The 16897-nt window shown below is 45.0% G+C and overlaps 1 protein-coding gene across 1 annotated transcript in view; it reads right to left on the bottom strand.

Annotated features, from left to right (window-relative positions):
* PECAM1 (platelet and endothelial cell adhesion molecule 1) overlaps positions 1-15996 on the bottom strand; it is a 24843-nt gene extending 8847 nt beyond the window's left edge. The window contains exons 1-7 of the mRNA XM_007959905.2: positions 15961-15996; positions 15912-15916; positions 14665-14820; positions 14552-14578; positions 8897-9190; positions 3764-4069; positions 901-1176 (exon numbers count right to left, since the gene is read on the bottom strand). Coding sequence (XP_007958096.1) covers positions 901-1176; positions 3764-4069; positions 8897-9190; positions 14552-14578; positions 14665-14728 — 967 coding nt within the window. The 5' untranslated portion in view covers positions 14729-14820; positions 15912-15916; positions 15961-15996. The remainder of the gene's footprint in view (positions 1-900; positions 1177-3763; positions 4070-8896; positions 9191-14551; positions 14579-14664; positions 14821-15911; positions 15917-15960) is intronic.
* Between the last annotated feature and the right edge of the window lie 901 nt (positions 15997-16897).

The following is a 16897-nucleotide window of genomic DNA, read 5'->3' as shown; positions in this document are numbered from 1 at the left end:
CAAAGCAATGACTCTACATACTAAAAAATATAATCAAAACTGAAAAACACACACACAATGTCATGGTTCATTCTGCTAAGTGGGATACAGGGTGGTATAGAATTAGGACAAAATAATCTATTTGTAAAGAGTGATGGCATCTGAACAAGGGGAATGGTGGGTCCCAAGCCATGGAGAAAGCTCTGTGTAAAGAGACTGGCTGGAGTATCATGAGGAGTAATAGGGATCATTCTTTTATTCATTCATTGAATGAATATTTACTGAGCTGCTACAATGTGCCAAGCTCTGTGCCGAGTTCCGATAATGTAAAATTATTTGAGTCACAGACCTGGTCCTTGAAGAGCTTTCACAGCGTGGTGGAGAAAGACACTAAACCAAACCTGACAGTAACAGTCAATGTGAAGGAGCAGAGTTCCCACTGAGGTGTGGCCAATGGACTCTGCTGAAAGCAGCCTGGAGAGACATTTGAGGTTTGATTTTTAAGGACATTAGACATTTTTCACATGGCCAAGAGGAAAGGGTACTTCGGACAGATGAAGGGGTCAAGAGAAGGATCATGGTCCTTCAGGAGTTTGAGTCCATGAATAGTGATCTCTACTAGGGCCATTTAGGAAGGCTTCATTACCTCCATCTCCGGGAGCTGAGGCAAGGAGAAGCTCAATAACTCACCCACGGTCACAGAGGTAGTGAGTGGCAGGGCTGGGCTGCACCCCAACCACCACAGCTTACTGTTGACTCACTTTATATCGATTATTCCCAGAAGCCCCACATTCCCATATGAGTAACATTCATTGGCACAAGCAGGGGCAAAGAAGAAGAACATCATCTCTCATTGGCCACTGCCAATCTGGTCACTTCTAGAGCCCATCATATGCCAACAGCCTCCAGCAGCAGCCCTACCTGTTATGTTGACCACGATGCTGCTGACCTTGGATATCCGGCTGGCCTCTACTTTGCATGTGTAGTTGCCATTGTGTTCCACCATGGCCATCACAGAGTAGACAGCCTCACTGCCATGTCTGTTGTGTGCCACAATCACCTTGTCCTTCTGGATTATGATTTCGGGAAATGCCTGGGCCAGGTGTGTCACCTGAATGGTGCACTTAATGTGGAGCTGATCGCCTTCTGTGATCAACCCTGCAGGACTGATGTGGAACTTGGGAGTAGAGAAGGATTCTACAAGAGAAGAGGCCAATGCAGCTGAACTCAGGGTCAAACCTGGGCAAAGAGTAAAGGCACTTCCTACTCTTTTTGCTCTGTTCCTGTTGCCAACCAATGTCTTTCCTTATTGATTTCAAATTCAACCTTTCCTCATAAAACCCCTTACCTAAGCTTCCCTGATGCTCCCTCCTTCCCACTCATTCTTACATCTTCTGCCTTCTTCTTAACTGCACTTCTCTAATTTTCTTTAGCTTCCCAAAGGCCAAACCACCTTCTCTAGATCTCTTCTGCAAACGCTTCTTCCAACGACCTCAGAAATAACCATAGCAGTGAGAAGTGGGTTTGCCCCTGTCCAGCAAAGATTTTCCAGCATTTTTTCACACCCACTTGGAATGAACATTTCATGGAACAATAGCATTTCAGCATGAATATTCTATAGCTTTCAAAATGGAGTATGGTGATTCATGGACATGAGTATTTTAATAAATATGTGTGAAAAAGTGTGGTTTCTAATTAATTCTTTCTTTCTTTCTTTTAAAATGCTGGCTATGACTCAATAAATTGATTTCATGACCTGTGCAGCTTGAAAACTACTGCTGTTTGTTTTTTTTTTTTTTGCATAGTACATCTGACAAAGTGCTAACTCCTTCAATTTACAAAGGACTCAAACAATCAATTACAAAAATAAAAAAAGTTTGAACAGGCAGTTCATAGGGAAAGAACATAATAGACCAATACACATAAAGGGACATTCTCAACCTCAGGAAGAGTTAAAGAAATACAAATTGCAACAATGATATGCCCCTTTGTATCAATTAGATTGGTGAAAATAATAAAACGATAACACTCTGTGTTGGTAAGGATGTGGGAAAATAGACACTCTCATACTCTTTGTGGTAGTGTTCACCATTTTGAGGAGCACTCTGGCAACTTCTATCAATATTGAAAATGCACAAAACATTTGAACTGACAATCCCACTACTAAGAATTAATCTTCTAAATAACAGTAATAAGATGCTTGCAAAAATACACCAAGATAGAAGAATAAATTTGTACATTCCAAGACTGTTGTAATAGCGAAAACTTGGAATTACTTACATATCCATTAATAGCGGATGAGGTAAGTCAATTATGGTACATTCCTATCACAGAATTCTGAGCTGCCACTAAAATAATGCTATATATCTAGGTTTATTGATAGAGACAAAAGTCTATAACACATTTTTAGGTAAAAACATCGTAAAATAGTATGTTTGATAGAGCCTCATTTTCTTTGCACAAATACTGTGTGTGTGTGTGTGTGTGTGAATGCAAAAGCAGATGAATTGAGAGGACCACATGAGTAGTTTCCTCTAAGTAGTGGTACTATGAACGTTTATTACTTTATGCTTCATATTCTGCCATGTTTTTTGAAAAATTTATCCAGACCATGTATTATTTTTATAATGACAAAAGTACAACTTGCAAAAAACAAAAAAAGAGGGAGTCACATTTGCCTAACTTGAGGTCTCTACTTTGAGAACATCTGTGGTTGTCTTCCTAGAGTTTGCTTTCCCCTGGCTCTTCCTGGCCTTCCAAGTCCCCCAGGTCACTGTGGAGCCACCACTTCTTGAGCCCTTTGTTACACACTCTCTGCTGCCACCTCTTTCTCTCCTGAGAGCACTTCTCAGGTCGGCTCACTTGTCCAAGGTCTTGGATGATGGGGGGAAGTTAACGGCACAATCCCTCATCCGACAAGGGAAGCAAAGGCTGAGGACCTGGCCTCCCTTGCCTCACCGTCTCCTCCAGGCCCACTCCCTGGTATCTGAGTCTCACCGACTTAAAGCAGTGCTTTCCAAATTGCAGGCCCCACAGTTAATCAACTTAGTGAGTCATGGCCAGTGTTTTAAAAAAACTGAAATGAATAGAAAATTTAAAAATGCATTATATATATTAGGAGCTCTGGTAGCATAGTGCCCAAGGCACTTGACTGCTAACCAGAAGGCTGGTGGTTCAAACCCACCAGCCACTCCTTGGAAGGAAGGTTGGGCAATCCTACTTCTGTAGTGATACCGCCTTGGAAACCCAAGGAGGGGTCGTTATGAGTCGGGGCCGACTCGATGGCACATAACAACAACAATTATATATGTTAAGTATTATTTGTGAAACATTTGTTTCATGCATATATATATATTTAGAAAATAGTCTTGAATAATATATGTGTATGTTGTTGTTGTTTGCCATCAAGTTGGACCCGACTCATAGCGACCCCTCCTTGGGTTTCCGAGGCGGTATCACTATGGATATGTGTGTACGTGTGTGTGTGTGTGTATATATATACACACACATATATATATACACATATATATACACACATATATATGTGTATGTATATGTATATATACATTTATATATGTATGTATATATACAGACAGAGATATAGAATATTTTTTTACTTTGTCAGAGTGAAAAATGTTTGAAAAATACTGACTTAAGGTTAAGAGCAAGTCTTAAGTCCTAAGAACACCGGCCTACCCAGAAGGCCCCAGCCCCTACCCCATTCTGGGCTCTGTTTCCCCATACAAACCAAAAACCCACAAGAGCGATGGAGAGCAGGACTGACCCCTCACGGTGACCAATTCACTCTTGGTGAATTCTGAGTACTCCATCTGAAGCCCGGAGACGACCATAGCTTGGCAGTGGAATTTTAAAATATGGTCCTGTTCCTCAATTGGAAAGTCGATCGTCACAAAATTTTGGTTGTGAGAAGTCTTCTGTCTTGTTTGTTTGACACTTTTTGTTTCTAGTGAAAATTTTTCAATTTTGAAATATATTGGGGCCTTTTCCTCTTCAACAGAACAATTGACCGTCACAACCCCGCCTTCTATGACCTCCTTCTTGTCCAGCATCACCCTGGGATTGGCTACTCCTTGAGGGAAAGAAAAAGTCCATCAGTCACAGTCTGACCCAGTGGAAAGAGCCTCCTTCAGCTGAGTCACTACGCTGACTCATATGAGAATTCTTTTGTTTTGAACATTCAGTACTACCTAACCAAATTAGTTACTGTCAAGAGTGTGCGTCAAAAGGACAAGGTTGTAATCACTTCTTGGTCACAGCCAGTTACCCAGAGGGACCGAGTAGTTGAACCTGTGGGCTCGGGACCATAGTCGCAGGGGACATCAAGCTCAATTGGCATAACATACTACACAAAACATTGTTCTACCTCCTACTTTGGCGAGTAGCCACTGGGATCTTAAAAGCTTGCAAGCAGCCATCTAGATGCAACAATGGGTCTCTCCTCGTCCAGAGCAAAGAAGAATGAAGAAAACCAAAGATTCATGGAAACAATTAGTCTTCATGACTGGTACCCTCAGCCTATACAACCATGAGACCAGAAGAACTAGATGGTGCCCGGCTACCACTGTCAACCACTCGGAGGGGGATCTATGTAGGAGATCCTAGTTAGAGAAGGAGAACAATGTGGAAGAAAACTCAAAATCATTTGGGAAAAAAAATAGGAGACCAGGTTTGCTGGTCTGATAGAGCCTGGTGGAACCACTGAGACTATGGCACCTACTGCCCTTCAGGTCTGGAATTAAACCCACACCTGTGGCTTCTAGCCAAACAAAAGACAGGCATAAGAGTTGAACATGTACCTGAGGTAGATACATCCCTTGTTGTTGTTGTTGTTATGTGCTGTCGAGTCAGACCCGACTCATAGCGACCCCTCCTTGGGTTTCTGAGGCAGTATCACTACGGAAGTAGATTGCCCCATCTTCCTTCCAAGGAGTGGCTGGTGGCTTTGAACCGCCAGCCTTCTGGTTAGCAGTCAAGTGCCTTAGCCACTACGCTACCAGACCTCCCCAAGATATATCCCTTGGAAAGAACAATCATGGGAGAAAGAAGGGCTGTGTATGCACAGGGAGATAGCTCAGGGGGCAGGAGCACATGGAGGGATGGACACATGGAAGAGGTAACTATCGGGAGGAAGTGGGAGGGGAGTTGTTGCATTGTGGTAAATTGTGGTCAATGTCATGAGACAAAGTGTATGTGAACTGCTGTACGGAAAGTGAATTCGCTCTGTAAATTTTCACCCAAATCGCAATAATAATAAAATAAAGAGTGTGTGTCAAAGAAGAGTTGTGCTCCACTGAGTTTTGAATGGCTGATTTCTTTTTTGGAAATAGATTGCTGGGCCTTTCCTGTAGAGTGCCCCTGGGTGGACTTGAACCTCAGACCTTTCAGTCAGTGGCCAAGCATCTCAACCATTTGAGCCACCCAGGCACTCCTCACACCACCTGCTCTGGAAATTCTTGAGCATGTGTGTGCTCAGCACTGCACCAAACTGAATTGAACGCACTGCTGTGGAGTCGGACCTGACTCATAGCGACCCCTTCCTTGGGTTTCCGAGGCAGTATCATTACGGAAGTAGATTGCCCCATCTTCCTTCCGAGGAGTGGCTGGTGGGTTTGAACCACCAGCCTTCTGGTTAGCAGTCAAGTGCCTGAGGCATTACGCTACCAGAGCTCCTATTACTGTACCAGATACTCTGAAATATATAAAATACTTTTAAGATATAATTGGTGCTTTCAGAGTTTACAGTGCCACTGGGAAGTCAAGTGAAGTCTTCTCAACTGATAGAGTTTGAAAAAACAAACAAACAACAACAACAACAACAAAACACCAGACAGCATTTGTTATTATTATCATAATGGTAGTAATTACTTGAATGCCAACTATGCAGCAAGCCACAAAGCTACATTTTACTTTATATCTATGATCCCATAATAAGCCTACTGGTAGGAACAAAAGATAAAATTATGTCCACTTTATAGATTAAGAAGCTGAAGCTCAGAGAAGTATAAACCCACTCAAAACCACACAGCCTGCGAGCCCCAGAGCTGAGACTGGATTTCAGGTCTCCAAAGCTGGAGTGCAGAGGGGGTGTGCATGCGTGCACATGCCTACACTGCACAGCTTGCGTCCTAGTTCACAGAACAGCACTACAGCTAACCAAGCATCAGAATGTGTTGCAAAGACAGTGAGTGATGGAGCAATCAGGAAGGGAGGAGCCCTTGTTGCCTGGAAGATCAGAGAAGATTCTGAAAGGAGTAAGGCCTGAGCGGTGCCTTGAAGGGCTTGGACAGACGAGGTGAGATGAGGCCAAAGGCAGACATTGCAGGAAGCACACTCGTGGCTTTTAGGAGAGCTATCTAGAAAAGGTGTCCCTGAACGGTGCAAACAATTGGCACTCCTCTACTTATCAAAAGGCCAACGCCAAGAAAGGAAAACCTGGCAATCTGTTCATGTGAAGATTACAGCTAAGGAAACCCTGTGGAGCTCAGTTTTACTCTAACACATGGGGTTGCCATGAGTCGGAAATGACTTGGCAGCAATGGGTTTGGATTTGGTTTTTGTCTAGAGCAGAAAAGAGGGGTAGGGCGGAAGGTACATAGGGTGGTGAGCTGAGGTCAGCCCTGGGGAAGCTAGGGGAGCCAGCACAGGCCCCATGGGCTTCTGGTCAGGAGCTCCATCTTGGAGGCAGACAGGCTGTGCTTGAATCAGGAACTCCCCACTTCCTGGACGGGCGCCTTCCTCCAGCCACCTCCTCTCACTAGGCCTCACTTTCCTCATCTCACCTCCTAGGACTTCTGTGAGGGCGGAAGGAGGGGCTCTACGAGCAAGCTGAGAAAAGGCCTGGAAATGAGGAAGCACTTAAACTCAGAGGATATTAATAACTGGTGGGTTATCAAGCAGAGTGAGAAGCAATAAGCCGTAGGAGTGTGAAGTGGACTGTCGGGTGAGGCCTGGGTGGGACAGGGAGACCAGGGGAGGCCCAGCAAGGGAGGGGCTCCTGCCATCACCCAGACCCACCTCATGCATTCTTTCAGTCGCTCCACGGCTAATTTATTTAACAAATCCCACGGCTAGTTTATTCAACAACTCCTTATTGAAAAGTCACCAGACCCCAAGCCAAGCATTAAAGTGAATTAAGGAGCCAAAGCCTCAAGCAATCAGTTCCCTACAATTGTGATTGTTTCTATGAAGGTGGGGCAATGCGCTCAAGATGGGCATTCATGCAACACTTGGTTGCTGAACATGCTTCATTTGTTATCTCATTGCATCCTCAAAATAAAACAACCTTTAAGAGTGCGTGTGATTACCTAAGTATCCCTCTTCTACAGAAAGGAAACATTCCCAGAGGCTGGCGGAAATGCCTGAGAGGCACCCAGTTGATACTCAGCAGAGCTGGGATACTAAGCTCTTTTGTAGCTTCAGCTCTTTCATACTTAACGCTTTTTCCCACTTCTTTGCCCACTTCACCATCAAGCAAACTCCTATGAAACCTTCCATATCTGAACTTAATGCTGCTTCCTCCAGGAAGCCTTCCCTAACTGCTCCACGCAGAATTATTTTCTTCTTCTTTGTGCTCCTAAGCTACTTGGGCTTGGATGGGCACCCTCCATCCATTCGAACTGCTGATCTTTTGGTTAACAGCCCAATATTTTAACCACAGCACCACCAGAGTTCCTTGTGCAAGGGGAAGGAGATTAGAAATAGCCTGGCATACTGGGAGTGTGTCTAGAGCCTACATTTTCAGATTAGGAAAATGGGTAGGGAAGTCTATGCTTCTACTCATTCTATTCATTCTATTGGACTGTAATTATTTAAATATCTTCTCCCCAAACAGACTACAACTGCTTTGATGGTCTTGTATCTCTAGTATCTGGCACTTCCCTGACGCATGGCTTCAGGAAATGCCTCTTGAGTGAATCCAAATTCCTGTCCCTACATCCCTACCCCATCTTTTCATCTGTTTAATTCATTCCACACTTAGTGAGTGTCTACTAGGGGTCATGTTCTTTGTTTAGGCTTCAAAAATGGGCCAGATATCATTTCTCTCCTCAAGACCTCAGTCCAGAAGAGCAGACAGTTGTGTGAAAAAACAGTTACAATATGGAATAAAATAGCAACTGCTGCTTATTGGAAACTTACTCTGTCCTAGGAATTATGCTAAGCCCTTTACCTGCACTATTTTTAAAAACCCTCTCAACAACTCCCTGAGCTGAGTATAATCATCCTCATTTTACTAATGAGGATTTCGAAGTGTAGAGGGGTTAAGGTTTTGTCCACATTCCAGACTGACCATAGAATCCAGTTCCTTAACACTTATCCCAGATGGCCTTTATACACACAACAAATGCCACTGAACATAGAGAGTGCTTAAGGACCATACCTGGGAAGAGATCTATTTTGTTTGCGAAAGTGTCAGGGAAGAGACCTTTGATTTGAGTGTTGACGGAGAAAGAGTAGTTCACAAGGAGTGAGGTGAAGAAGGTATTTGTAGGAGAGGGAACAGCATGTGCAAAGGCAAACCAAAAACCCACCAACACTGAGCTGGTTCTGACTCAGAACAACCCTATAGGACAGAGTAGAACTACAGAGGGTTTCCAAGGCTGTAAATCTTCATAGTAGCAGGCTGCCTCATTTTTCTCCTGACAAGTGGTTGGTGGGTTTGAACTGCTGACCTTTTGGTTAGCAGCCCAATATTTTAACCACAGCACCACCAGAGTTCCTTGTGCAAGGAGAAGGAGATTAGAAATAGCCTGGCATACTGGGAGTGTGTTAGAGCCTACATTTTCAGGTTAGGAAAATGGGTAGGGAAGTCTATGGTTCTATTCATTCACAATTCCTGTCCATGCCACTGAACGAGTTCCACTTCATCTGCTTGAGCTGGGTCAAGGCTAGGACTTACCTTTCACCAGCAGTTCGTGCTCCGGAGTGGTTTTCTCCTTGTTGTTCAGGAGCACAGTGCACTTGTATTTCCCCGAGTCAGAAGCCCTGGCTTGGGGAATGAAGAAACTCTCCATGTTCTCCGTGGAGGAGACATTGTAGAACATCACATCATCTTTGTAGAACAGCACCAGGTGCTGTGGCTTGACTTGTGAGGTGGTGCTGATGTCCACAATGCACTGGAGGGTCAGGTTCCACCCGTTTTGCACTGTCCACATTGGTTGGCTCTCCATGCGGATGCTGTTGATGGTGAAAGCTAAGTGCAAAGGGAAGGAGGACAGACAGACACACCTGTTATCTCAGAAACAGCATCCCAATGGACTTGGAAACAGATCCTCCAGGTACAGTTAAGCCTTCAGAGGACTGCAACCCCAGCCAACAGCTTGTCTGTAACCCCGTGAGAGACCCAAGCCAGAGCCACCCAACTAAGCCATTCCTGGATTCCTAAGCCTCAGAAACTGTTGTAAGCCTCTAAGTTTTGGGGTAATTGTTACACAGCATTAAATAAATACATCCCCAAACTTGGAAGACATTATGCTGAGTGAAATAAGTCAATCACAGAAGGACAAATACTGTATTAGTTCATTACGGTAAAAAGTCAAGCAAAGGTTTATATATGGAAGGAAACTTTCTTTCTTGGTTACCAGGGGTGGGAGGGGAGGAAAGGGAACACTGCAAAAAAATTTTAAAAAATTAATAAATTTAAAAATAAAAGTCTCCAACCAGTCCTCAAAAACCTCTATCTGGTTCTTATTAAGATAATACAGAAAACATTATCCTCTTTTTAAATAAACTGTTCAGACCCAGCCAAACCTGGATTACTGTGTGCAAGCCTTAGTATTTATACAGTACAGGCAGTTCCCAGGTTATGAACAAGAGTAGTTCCAAACTGTGTCTTTAAGTCAAATTTATAGGTGAGTTGGAACAGGTGAATCCAGTTGTTACTTAGACTTACATTGTTGTTGTTGTTGTTATGTGCCATTGAGTCACACCTGACTCATAGCGACCCCTCTTTGGGTTTCTGAGGCAGTATCTCTACAGAAGTAGATTGCCCAACCTTCCTTCCAAGGAGTGGCTGGTGGGTTTGAACCCCAGCCTTCTGGTTAACAGTCAAGTGCCTTAGGCACTACACTACCACAGCTCTAGACTTACATTAGTGTAAGAAAAAGCTCAAATCCTTTTCAATGATTTAAAAGTTGCATGTGCAGCAAGTAAAGATGATTGTGATGGAGAATTTGTTGGCAGGAGTTGGTTCTGTTGTTTCAGTATGAAGGCAACTTAACCTTAAAAGGCAAGTACAAGTTGTCCATAAATTGGATGTTCGTGACCGAGGGACTTACTGCAGAATAGTTATTTGCAACATGAGGTGCCTGAGTTCCTAGAAGGTACATGATGGGCTTTGGGGACCCATGATCACCTCCAATTATATGCAAATGTGCATTTGTCTGAAGAGAGAGTCCACAGCTTTTCCTACTGAACCCAAGAGGTTCAGAGCTGTTGTGGTGGAAGGTTGGGATTTGGGAACAGCCTAAAGAGGTCGGGTCTTTTCAACTTGGAGAGATACAGGCTGATGGAGGAAGATCCAAAGTTACAGTCACCCACAGCATGGATGAGGCATTCACAGCCCACAGTGCCAAATTCCAGAACACAAAAATGAAGGTGTCTTGACCTCAAGGCCACCAAGCAGCAGATGCTGATGCTCCCTGGGAAGATAAGGCATTGTGACTCAACCAGTCACCTGGCCCTCAACCTGGAAATTGCTCAGGAAGAGAGGAGGTGGGGAAGGGGGGCCGCCCACCACTGTCAGGAAAATTCCAGGGAGCCACAAAGCATGGAGTCTCAGACGGACCTCTGGGCTCAGCACAGAGAGTGCTGACCTCAAGGTCTTATCTTAACCTCAAGCATCTTCAAGTTCAGTTCAAATCCCTTCAAGAGGATATTTATTGAGCATGTGTGCTGGGTGTTGGGATTACAGGGGTGATTAAGAAATCACTCTTGCTGTTCAAGACACAGATTTGAGCACAATGATACAGCTCCATGAGGAAGGGCTGCCCAGGGGAGGGCAAGGAAAGTCTGAAGGAAGTGACCCCTGAACTGAGCCTTGAACAAGGCCAAGAAGGGGAGGTGGGGTGCTCCGTGCAGGAGAACAACATGTACCAGGGCACAGGGGCATGAGAAATCCCAGCACAATCTGGATACAGCCGGTTACAGGAACCTGAGTGTGGGGGAGGGGGATGGTCAGAGGTGCCTGGCACATGGTATCAGAAGGGATGGCTTTGCCTTCTGTGCTGACAATTGGTTTCTGTACTGAGGGTCTTCAGGAGGGGAGTAACAAGATAAGATTGCATTCTAGAAAGATAATTGCAGGCAAAACACAAGACCTATTCTGTGTGGATGGCTCTGGTGAAAGCTGGTGAGTTCTGAGCCAGGGCAGGGGCAGTAGGAGCAAGGGGAAGGGTAGATTTAAAAACATTTAGTAGACGCCAAAGGACTTGCTTGATTGAATATGGGAGTTGAGGCAAAGACTAGAAGACAAATAGCAGGTTTCTGGTTTCAGTACCAAGGAGGATGAGGGTCCCACCAAATGAAGTAGAGAATGCTAGGAAAAGATAAAGGATGAAGACAAAGTCACTGAGCAGTTGTGTTTGAGAGGCCTGTGCCATAACTAGGAAGACACATCAGCCACTGGCCCTGTGTTAAGCTTGACACTCGGGGGTCAGGGAGGTGTGAGCAGGTGTCAGGACAGAGTTAAGCTTCAGACAGCATGAGACTATACGGAGCCTGCCAAGACCAGGGAGCAGAGTTCAGACCTCCAGAAAAGTCAGTCTCTCCTGGAGGAGAAAAGGAGGGTTTGTTGGAGAGGTTGGAGAAAATCCAGGGAGATGGTCTAAAAGGTCAAGGAAAGAGACGCTGGGGCATGATCAATGAAGTTAAAGGCAGCATGGGGCCCAGTTAGCTAAGGGCAGGAATTGTTCATTGGATTTGACATTAGCTGGTCCTTGGCAACCCCTCAGTGAGAAGTTCCCACGGTGGTAAGGTATGGAGGCTAAGACCAAGCTGTGGTGACATGAGGAGTGAGTGATTGTGAGGTGAGGAAGCAGAGGTGGCATTTATAAGCCAGTCTTCAAAGAAATTTGACTGAGAAAGGAAATGGCCAGCTAGAAAGACCTAAGATAAAATGGAGGGGTTTTTTGTGTGTGATTTTTTCTCTTTCCCCCCAAAAAAAAACAACAGTGATTCAATCATGTTCAGGAACTGAGGAAAAATAAAGATATTAAGCATGGTGAGGGGCAATGCTGAACAAATGATAGACAAAGATCCTGGGGGGGTGGGGCTCAGAGCCCAGGTGAACAGACAGCCCTGAGGCCCAAGGGAAGCCAGGAGGATGGGTGGGGGAGGCAGATAAGCTTGTGGCCAGGGCAGGGCGGACTTTGAGGGAGTGCCCTCCGGACGGCCACTATTTCCCAGATGAAGATGGAGCTGAGGTCATCATCTCCTTGGGGGTTAAGTGGGGATTTGAGGGGGCTGAGAAGACCTGAGATAGAAAGGGTCAAGCCTGGCCAAGCACCTCACCCAAGACAATGGGCAGCATGGAGTTGGCAGGCAGCCCATGCATTTCAAAGGCATGGTCAGTGTGGACTCTGGATTCTAAGTGATGGGAGACCTGGGTTCTAGTTCCCGCTTTGCTAACACCCAGTATGTTAGCCTTAGGAGCACCGGGTCTCAGCTTCCCCAACACGGTGGAAGCCTGCAAAAACAGTGGGACAGTAAAAGTGGGCCAGCCTGTCTCTCCTCACTGTAAACTGTGCAGTTCTGAGGGCTTACCGGAAGGTACAAAGATGTCCTCTGGGAACCCAGGGAAGGGAGATTTACTTTGAGGTGAGGAAGGACAGGAGAGATTGGGAAATAGGATGTACGGAGTAAGAAAAGCTCCAAACATGGAATGTTTTCAGGGCGTGGCCTGGAGTAGACAAGAGGGAGGGTGGGTGGTGGGGGGCTCTGGTTGGAAAGGTGGCAGAGGACTGGATATTAACAACATTCTCATTTATTAATCACTGGGAGCTCTAGTAGCGTAGTGCCTAAGGCACTTGACTGCTAACCAGAAGGCTGGTGGTTCAAACCCACCAGCCACTCCTCAGAAGGAAGATGGGGCAATCTACTTCCGTAGTGATACTGCCTCAGAAACCCAAGGAGGGGTCGCTATGAGTCGGGGCCGACTTGACAGCACACAACAACCACAACAGCCCACAGGGCAGGCACTGTGTCAGGTCACTCACTGCCCTTATCCAATCCCATCCTCACACTGAGTCTGTTCAACAGGTCTTATTGTCATACCCATTTTATAGATTGAGAAACAGGCTCAGAGAGGTAAAGGAAAACTGGCTTGAAAGATTTGAGTCGCGCCTGTGGCTCCAGAAAGACTATTGGGTTTTGGATAGCGGAGGTTCTAGTGTGGATGTCAAACTGACTCAAATAGATACATCGGTTATTTCTCGGAGCCTCGCCAACACCATCTGTTGCTGGTTGATGGTTATGAAGGTAACGGACATCCTGCCTCCGTAGGTTGAATGCTCATGGAAGCACACGGAAGGTTCAACGTGAGACCCAGCAGACCCAATTTGTTAGTTGCCAGGTTAGCGCCTCTTGGGTCAAGAAACATGCATTGTCCATGCACTTTATCTCCAAAGACCTGTGCAATATCTCTGTAGCCCAATCAGCCCCATTCTTTGCTGAGTGGGGATCCTGTTCTGTGGACCCTCCATCTAGTCCCCAGACACAACCAAACCCCTCCTTCATGTGGTGGTTCCAGATAAAACAGAACAAAACCCACTTATTTCAAGATAAAGATTCAAAATCAGCTCTAAAGTGGATCATAAACCAGACTTCAGAGCACCCTCTCTCTGAGAACTTGCATAAAATATTGCAGATATAATTGTAGATAAGTTGAGAAATAAGATCAATATATATTTTAGATCACTTAGTGGGGAAAAGACTATAGCAATGATTTAAGTTCTGTCTTCATAACTTGAACAAGTCAATCATATCTCATTTGTGAATAAAATCAATTTAGGACAGTAGCGCCTAAAGCATTTGACTGCTAACCAGAGAAGGGTGGCAGTTCAAACCCACCAGCCACTGCTTGGAAGGAAGGTTGGGCAATCTACTTCCATGGTAGCATTGCCTTGGAAACCCAAGAAAGGGTCTCTATGAGTCGAATCCGACTCAAAGGCAGTGAGTAGAGTATGAAAATAAATAATTTACAATAGAGTAACAAGGAACAAGTTACAGAATTGCTCACCGTTTATCACTTCCTCAGTCCTAACAAACAGCAATTCAACAGAATTTAAACTCATGTTACTTCTAGTCCATGCTGATTGGAAATTAGCTCCTAAAGTGTAGGTTTTTTTAAATCCAGAATTTCTAGAATCTTAAAAGTGGGAGGGGAACGGTGTATGCTGATTGGAACACTTCAGAAGAATTTTGTTCCAAAACCTTCTAAAAATGGGATAAACATTATTCCTCAATTGGAATCTTGTCCCTGAGCAGTTTGATATGAGTCTTCAGAACCATGGAAAGAAAAAGGGAAGATGAAGTAAGAGAAAATGTCACAACTTACAGTTTTCTTGACTCTCAAGGCTTGAACCTGGAAAAGACAAAAGAAAGACTTTGATTTCAGAAGCTCTGATCCTCATGAAGTTTAAGTGATGGGGGAAGAGAATGAAAACTCACAGAGCAAAAGTGCCAGCAGGACTCCAAGCCACATCTTGCCCCCTCCAGGCCACCTCAGCTGCATTCTGCAAACTTCAACCACCAGGACTCCAAGACAGTTAGTTCTGTCTTCGGGCCATACCTCTGGGTAGAAGACACTTCCTACAGAAGAGAAACCTGCCCCGTGTGAAGCAGGAACCAATCTGGTAACTTTGCCTCGTGCTGGCAGAGCGACTAGCTGGGGTGCTGGTCATGTAATGGTGGCCATTGCTGGAAACCGGGAACAATAGGGTCTGGGCTGGCCTGATAGCTTTTCAGGAAATGACTGGCCTTCCTGTGGGGCCACTGAACACAGTTGCTTTGTTTAGTTTGTTAGAGAAAAAAATGGGACACGTAGTGACATTTGTCCTGGAGCTCCTAACCCTCCTTCTGCCTCGCCTGGGTTTGGGGGGTTCTCATGGCAGGGTGAGAGGATTCTTCCTCCAGCCAATCTCTACCCAAAGGACTTCTCTCCTTGGCCAACAGAAAGATGTCTTTTCTGTCTTTCCTGTAGTCCCTAAGGGGAAATTTTTCACAGAGCATGAATCAGGGTCTCCTGCTTTTTCTGGCAAGGGCTTGAGCAGGGCTGACTTTTCCAGAAAACGTAAGGTTTGCCAGGGAGACCTGCCACCAGACATAAGCTGAGCTTGGAACTTGGTGGAGCTAAGAGCTCTCCTCAGCCTCTGCAGTGGGTTCAGTGTAGATGCCTTCGAGCAGCCCTGTGAGGCACCCACACCTCCTGAAGCCCACCCCCTCAGTCTGCACCCCTAACACTGGGCCCAAAACTCCAAAACCAAACTCACTGCCTTCAAGCCAGTTCCGACTCATAGTGACCCCTCCTTGGTTTGCAAGGCGGTATCTCTACGGAAGTAGATTGCCCAGTCTTCCACAAGGCTTTAAATCAGTTCCTTTCACTCCCTGTTTGAAAGATTGTAATGGCTCCCTAAAACCCTTTATAATGGTTTACGACCCTTCACAATTCAGCTCTTGTTTACCTCTTCCGCTTGGTTTCTCATTACCCATTTCCTTGCACCTTCATTCTGGTTGCTACAATTTCCAGCACCCAGACAACTCCTGTGCCCATGCCTTTGGCAATGTTGTTCCCATTCTCTTCATTACTGGCTATTTTCTACTTTTCTTTCTTTCTTTCTAATTATTCATTTTTGCAGTGTTTCCTTCCCATTCCCACTTATCTTTCAAAACTCATTTCAAACAACAATTCCAGAAACCTCCCCTCTCCTCCCCAGACTGGGCAGCCTGCGCTGTGTGCCCCCTCACCTCTTTAGTGCTTCCCTCTGTCAGGCACTTTCTACAATGTTCCTTGATGCCCACACCTCCCCCAAAAGGGCTGATGGCTCCTTGATGGCAGGGACAGTGCCTGTGACTAATAGATGATTGAAAATTGTGAGTCGAGTGGATGATTGACTGGGTAAATGGATACAAGTCTGGTCTGAATTGGATTATCACTGGTCAAAGTGCCCAGTTGTTTCTGAAGTGCCACCCCCTGGTACTTACTTCCACTGGGCAAAGGTAAGTTAAATTTGAGCTGGGGGCAGGAGAAGCCAAAGACTCCAGCTTGATATTCCACTGCCTCACCAAGAACCGATGGTTTCCATCTTTTCTTGTTAGGTGCAGACAAGTCAATTTCAGCTCAGAGCGACCCCATATATAACACAACAACACACTGCCCAGTCCTGCACCATCCTCACAATTGCTGCCATGTTTGAGCTAAATAAAAGCTCCTGAAGTGCAAGGCACACTTAATTCATTCTAAAGGACTCCTAAGGGGATTATTTTTCTATTGTGTTTATTTTTTGTTTTTTGTGTTCTCTGGCCTCATGATAAACAATCTTCTTTGACGACCTACTGGAGATTACCCCACCCATTTACCAAATTTCAATTTGGGAGGAAGAAAAAAAAGGAACTATGACTAATAAAATAAATACTGGCTTCAAATGATAACTTTTAGATACTGTAGAACAAGGCAGACTTAATCTCCGTAAGAACCCAAACAAGGCAACCTTTGCTTCTCGCAGGGACATTCAAGCAATCACGATAAATGTCCTGACCCCATAGCCCTCAGATCCAAGGTAAACTTCTAAAACTTAGTCATTCTTTGATACATGATGCTAATACTTTTAGAATGCCATGAGAAAATACAACTTGAAGTTTTAAAAGAAAAAAAAACTGTGTTGTACAACTAGATGAAAGGAAA

Source organism: Orycteropus afer, unplaced genomic scaffold (genome assembly GCF_000298275.1).
Source record: "Orycteropus afer afer isolate SDZICR_OR568_19922 unplaced genomic scaffold, OryAfe1.0 scaffold00018, whole genome shotgun sequence".
In the NCBI taxonomy this organism is placed as follows: domain Eukaryota; kingdom Metazoa; phylum Chordata; class Mammalia; order Tubulidentata; family Orycteropodidae; genus Orycteropus; species Orycteropus afer.
Note: the sequence above shows the minus strand (reverse complement) of the source record. Positions and strands in the feature narration are given on the sequence as shown.